This window comes from Oncorhynchus tshawytscha, linkage group LG01, assembly GCF_018296145.1.
Source record: "Oncorhynchus tshawytscha isolate Ot180627B linkage group LG01, Otsh_v2.0, whole genome shotgun sequence".
Classification (NCBI taxonomy): Eukaryota; Metazoa; Chordata; class Actinopteri; order Salmoniformes; family Salmonidae; genus Oncorhynchus; species Oncorhynchus tshawytscha.
In genome coordinates, this window is record NC_056429.1 from 95326750 (window position 1) to 95333018 (window position 6269).

Consider the following 6269-nt stretch of genomic DNA (forward strand, 5'->3'; position numbering starts at 1 on the left):
CCAAAATACTTGTGTAGCTCCAGAATCTAGATCAACTGTTGAGAGTAGTGACTCAGTCATAGCCTGGACATAATCCTAATGCCCTGTTGGCATGTATTTTTGAGTCCCAAAAGGCACACTATTCCCTCAGTAGGTCACTCCTTTGGGCGAGGGCCCATAGGGAATAGGGTGCCATTTGGGACACAGTTACAACTGACTGACACAGCTTAAGGTGAAAGAGCCTAATGAGCCTAGTAGCTAGTACAACCAAATAAAACATGGCAAACACAACAGACAGAGAGTAATGATGTAACATTGTCACGGTGTGAAAACACTGTCTATGTGTAACTATTCCTATAAAGCGGTACACAGCCTATATGTTTGGAACAGAACTCTTGATTTTGTGAGAAGCTCTGAAGAGTGCCTTGAATTCAGAACTTCTGAAACAGGCTCACAGATAACTGTGCTTCCATCTTCTGTAGCCTGACACTTTATAAAGTATAGTTCTCTTTCCTGAAGGTCTGGGTACAACAGGGATGTGGTACAGTTAATATACTGTCAACCATTGTATCAACCTAGTGTAAGGCCTTATTAATTATTATGGTGCTGTATCGTGTTTACATCCTTAATTACAGTCAGCTATAGAATGGGATCACCAGTGTGTTACCAATCTCACACATGGTCACACTCAAGTAACACCAAAAGCATTGCGAAACGGCACGTCACGTTGTGGAAGCGTTTACCTGGGACAGCATATCATATGAAGCAACACTGGCAGTGATTAGGCCATATGAGAACGTAAATAGTGCATGTTGAAGCAGACTTTGCACAATCAGTGAGCCCTGAACTACAGAGTGCTTGTGTTATGAGCAGTAGCTTTACGAAACAAAAATTAACACAATATGCAACAATTTCAACATTTTTACCGAGTTAGAGTTCATAAGGAAATCAGTCCATTTAAATAAATTAATTAGGCACTCATCTATGGATTTTACATGACTGGGACTACAGATATGCAGCTGTTGATCACAGATATCTTAAAGATAGGGTTGTGGATCAGAAAACCAGTCGGTATCTGGTGTAACCACCATTTTCCTCATGCACCGCAACACATCTCCATCGCACAGTTGATCAGGCTGTTGATTGTGGCCTGTGGAGCGTTGTCCCACTCTTCTCCAATGGCTGTGTGGAGTTTAGAGGTCAACCGATTAATCAGAATGGCCAATTAATTAGGGCCGATTTCAAGTTTTCGTAACATTCAGAAATCGGTACTTTTGGGCGGCGATTTGCCTATTTATTTTTTAATATACCTTTATTTAACTAGGCAAGTCAGTTAAGAACACATTCTTATTTTCAATGACGGCCTAGGAACGGTGGGTGAACTGCCTTGTTCATGGGCAGAACGACAGATTTTCACCTTGTCAGCTCGGGGGAGCCAATCTTGCAACATTACAGTTAACTAGTTCAACGTAATAACGACCTGCCTCTCTCACGTTGCACTCCACAAGGAGACTGCCTGTTACGCGAATGCAGTTGCTAGGTAGCATTAAACTTATCTTAGAAAAAAAAACAATCATAATCACTAGTTACCTACACATGGTTGATGATATTACTAGATATTATCTAGCGTGTCCTGCGTTGCATATAATCTGACTGAGCATACAAGTATCTGACTGAGTGGTGGTATGCAGAAGCAGGCGCATAAACATTCATTCAAACAGCACTTTAGTGCGTTTTGCCAGCAGCTCTTCGTTGTGCGTCAAGCATTGCGCTGTTTATGACTTCAAGCCTATCAACTCCCGAGATGAGGCTGGTGTAACCGAAGTGAAATGGCTAGCTAGTTAGCAAGCGTTAACTAGAGGGACGGAAGCTATACTGTTACACTGGCAATACTAAAGTGCCTATAAGAACATCCAATATTCAAAGGTTAATGAAATACAAATGGTATAGAGGGAAATAGTCCTATAATAACTACAACCTAAAACTTCTTACCTGGGAATATTGAAGACTCATGTTAAAAGGAACCACCAGCTTTCATATGTTCTCATGTTCTGAGCAAGGAACTGAAACGTTAGCTTTCTTACATAGCATATATTGCACTTTTACTTTCTTCTCCAACACTTTGTTTTTGCATTATTTAAACCAAATGGAACATGTTTCATTATTTACTTGAGGCTAAATTGATTTTATTGATGTATTATATTAAGTTAAAATAAGTGTTAATTCAGTATTGTTATAACTGTCATTATTACAAATAAAATAAATTGGCAGATTAATCGGTATCAGCTCTTTTGGTTCTACAATAATCGGTATCGGCGTTGAAAAATCATAATCGGTCGACCTCTAGTGGAGTTGCTAGATATTGGCGGGAACTGGAACACACTGTCGATCCAGAGCATCAAACATGCTCAATGGGTGGCATGTCTGGTGAGTACACTGGCCATGGAAGAACTGGGACATTTTCAGCATCCAGGAATTGTGTACAGTTCCTTGCAGCATAGGACCGTGCATTATCATGATGTGCCATTAATCTGCCGCCATCACAACAGTGGGCTTCAGGATCTCATCACACTATCACTGTGTTTTCAAAGTGCCATCGATAAAATGCAATTGCGTTCATTGTCACTGTAGCTTCGCCTGCCCATACCATAACTCCACCACCACGGGGCACTCCGTTCACATCAGCAAACCACTTGCCGACACAATACCAAACATAGTCTGTGGTTGTAAGGCCATTTGAACATGCTGCCAAATTCTCAAAAACAACGTTGAATTAGCCTATGGTATAGAAATTCACATCCAATTCTCTGGCAACAGCTCTGGTGGACATTCCTGCAGTCAGCATGCCAATTGCACACTCCCTCAAATATTGAGACATATGTGGTATTATGTTGTGTGACCATTCTGCCCATTTTAGAGTGGCCTTTTGTCCTCAGTACATGCTGCACAAGTGTAATGATCATGCTCTTTAATCAGCTTCTTGATATGCCACATCTGTCAGGTGGATGGATTATCTTGGCAAAGGAGAAATGCTCACTAACAGGGATGTAAACAAATATGTGTTTGTGTATGGGATCTTTTATTTCAGCTCATGAAACATGGGACCAACACATTACATGTTGTGTTTATATTTTTGTTCAGTGTAGTTTATTTCCATGTGACAGTAAAACTGAACTCCCTTGTGGAAAATGATAGTGTTGTCATTTGGGAATATGAAGTAATGTTTGCCTTAAGATTCTCACACTGTTGTCTATCTACTCAGCTAGCTAAATCTTGGGACTAATGTAAAACCGTCAACACCGAAGTCTTTGAAAGTGTACACAACAGACTTTCACAAGTCTTGAGTCCTCCCTTGGGTCAAACAATTCCCGTGAGATGGTACCAACCACACCGTCAGAGTGACTAAGCAATGGCTGGCTAGCTTAGCTAGCTAAGTAAAGGTATGATTAGGTAAAAGAGACAATCGGTTACATGTCAGTAACATGTCTCAATTAGCTAGCTGGATAGATAGGTTCGCAGGGAAACGGATGTTAGAAACATATAGTTGGTAGTAACTAACGTTAGGCCTATAGAGTTAAGCATGCTTACAAACAAGATGCACTAACGTTAGAGGGCTTGTCCGTTATGTAGTTAAAGTTTCCCTAGCCACTTGCTACGTTTAGCTAACATTAACTAACTAGCGTGCTCAGTCTGTCTTAATGACACAGCAATTGATAGTTAGCACGGCGTTACTATCCGTGTCCATGGTTAACGTTACTCATATCGTGATTTAAGACAGCCATTTCGCTTGCAATCTGTATTGAAATGTTAAAGCTGAGTAACGTTAGCTGGCTACTGTTCTGGCTGGCTAATGTTGGCTAACTAACTTCGTTAACTTCAGCCAACGTTACCTCAGGGTTTCTTGCCTGGCTAACCTTGATCCTGGGAGCTAAATCCACAATGCCGAGTCAGTGACAGTGGTGCCTACACTGAGCTCAAAATACGCCGGTCAAATTGCGAATGTTAGCAAGCTACTACCGGTACCGTTAGCCCACTTTCGAACGGAAATCTAACTTTAGCTAGCCTAGCCTCCACTGGCTAGCCTCCTAGCCAACCCAAATATATGTATAACTTACTCGTCTGTGACTAAACTCCACAATTTGCGATGGTGTTGAGTCGGCTAGTTGCTAACTACATCAGCAAATAACGTTATTTGGCCAAGCAAATGTTCGTTACTACCTAAAGCTAGTTCTCAGGGCAGGTGAATGGCAACCAGCTAACTAGAAAGTCACACTTGGGTAAGAACACACTTACGTGGAAAGTTTCCTTGTCCAAAACAAGACACCCGGCCATATCTCTCGAAGCTGGACAGCCCGGCCCAAGTTCCCTTTGATTTGACCCAAAATGACATTGGATTCGTCGTCTAATATATCCGCATATGGCAGAAGTTTGTTGTAGACGATGTCTTTTTGAGAGACAAATCCTAATGTCCCCGACACGTCTTTTTTCATATTACAATTTCCCAAAATGTCTTTGTTATCTTCTTTGCTTGACAAGTTAGCGCGAAGTAGCTAGTTTGTATCCTTCTATAGCTAGCTACAACAACTTAATGTTTCCTTTTTAACATCCTAGCTAGCTAAATATCACAATTTTGCAGTGATATAACTATGTCCGGTATATATTCGATTCAGTTGAAGATGGTTTCTTGAAAAATTGCATTGGCACTTAAAAATGATTTATTCTTAGCCAACAATCGAAGCTACATTCGGCTGACTTTTTACGCAACCACTCCTCCCCGACCCCTACAGTCATTTCCGCCAGTCAAAAAACAACTTCGGCGGATTGCATTCAATTTAAGGAGCCTACACCGCCACCTACTGTAGTGGAGGCCATTCACTGCCGACCTAAATTAAAATATTTGTGATATAGTACTATACAATTGGGGAAAGGAACAATTACCCTGCCAACTATTAGCACTCTAAAAAATAAAAAAATAATCACCACATCTCATCCTACTCCAGACCTATGGTCTGGGAGGACAGAAATCTACCACTCAATACCCCCGAAAACTGTTCTGCAGTAAAATCTTGCAATGCCAAATATCTCTGCCGCCACAACCTCTTTTCTGTGACTTTCGATACATTTCTGCAGCACAATTGGCAACCATAGCTATGAATGCAAAGAAACCTACCTTACTGACACATACAGCATATTCTTCGCATCACTATTTATTTTTATTTGACCTTTATATATTTTTAACAGGCAAGTCAGTTAAGAACAAATTCTTATTTTCAATGACGGCCTAGGAACAGTGGGTTAAATGCCTGTTCAGGCGCAGAATGACAGATTTGTACCTTGTCAGTTCTGGGTTTGAATTTGCAACCTTCCGGTTGCTAGTCCAACACTCTAACCACTAGGCTACCCTGCCGCCCCAGTCTCTGCCTATTCACAGGAATCCTCTCAGGATCCCTCACCCTGTACCGCTCTTCACTGCTACAGCAAACAATACTTTATGTACTACTATGACCCCGGCAACGTGCCTTTCACCGTACACCTTTGATCTCTAGCCCCACAACTAACTTCCTCCACCGAAACTACACATTCCTTCGTTTCAAGCCCTCCTGCACACTTCCCACATCTAGGCCTCACCCTCCTACATATTGCTGCCCATAAACTTGACACCAAATTCAGGAACAAGCATTCCTACAGGGTGACCTTATCTGGTAAAGACTACATCAAAACAGACAACGTCTTCTCCATTTCCCCACTGGATCTGCGTTGAACCAGACGGCAACTATCAGACACGGGGAGCCTTCACTTTCTACTGACCTTCAACATTTAATACCAATCCAGTTATCACACCTTTCAACAGTGCCCTGGTCCAGAGAGCAAAGCAAGTCACATTTCTTCTTCCTAATCGCGTGATCCAGAGTGCCCACTTCCTCTGGGCTGAAGAAACAATAAAAACCACCACTAGTACACTCCTAGTTACTGTCATCAACTCAACCTCTTCTCCACCCAACCTACCACCACAACATATGAGATCTCAAAACAGTGTGCCTTTCACCTAATACCATACCCTATTCAAAGGCACTGAAATATTTTGTCTTGCCCATTCACCCTCTGAATTGCATACATACACAAGCCATGCTGACAAGGTACAAATCTGTCGTTCTGCCCCTGAACAGGCAGTTAACCCACTGTTCCTAGGCCATCATTGAAAATAAGAATTTGTTCTTAACTGACTTGCCTAGTTAAATAAAGGAAAAATAAAATAAATAAAAACAGCCTACCTACATGAAATGCTCTTC

The 6269-nt window shown here is 41.6% G+C and overlaps 1 protein-coding gene across 2 annotated transcripts in view; it reads right to left on the reverse strand.

Moving 5' to 3' along the window:
* LOC121847225 (proteasome activator complex subunit 4B-like) overlaps positions 1-4774 on the reverse strand; it is a 101020-nt gene extending 96246 nt beyond the window's left edge. For both annotated transcript variants that reach the window (XM_042327469.1, XM_042327475.1), the window contains exon 1: positions 4273-4774. In XM_042327469.1, coding sequence (XP_042183403.1) covers positions 4273-4469 — 197 coding nt within the window. In that variant the 5' untranslated portion in view covers positions 4470-4774. The remainder of the gene's footprint in view (positions 1-4272) is intronic.
* Between the last annotated feature and the right edge of the window lie 1495 nt (positions 4775-6269).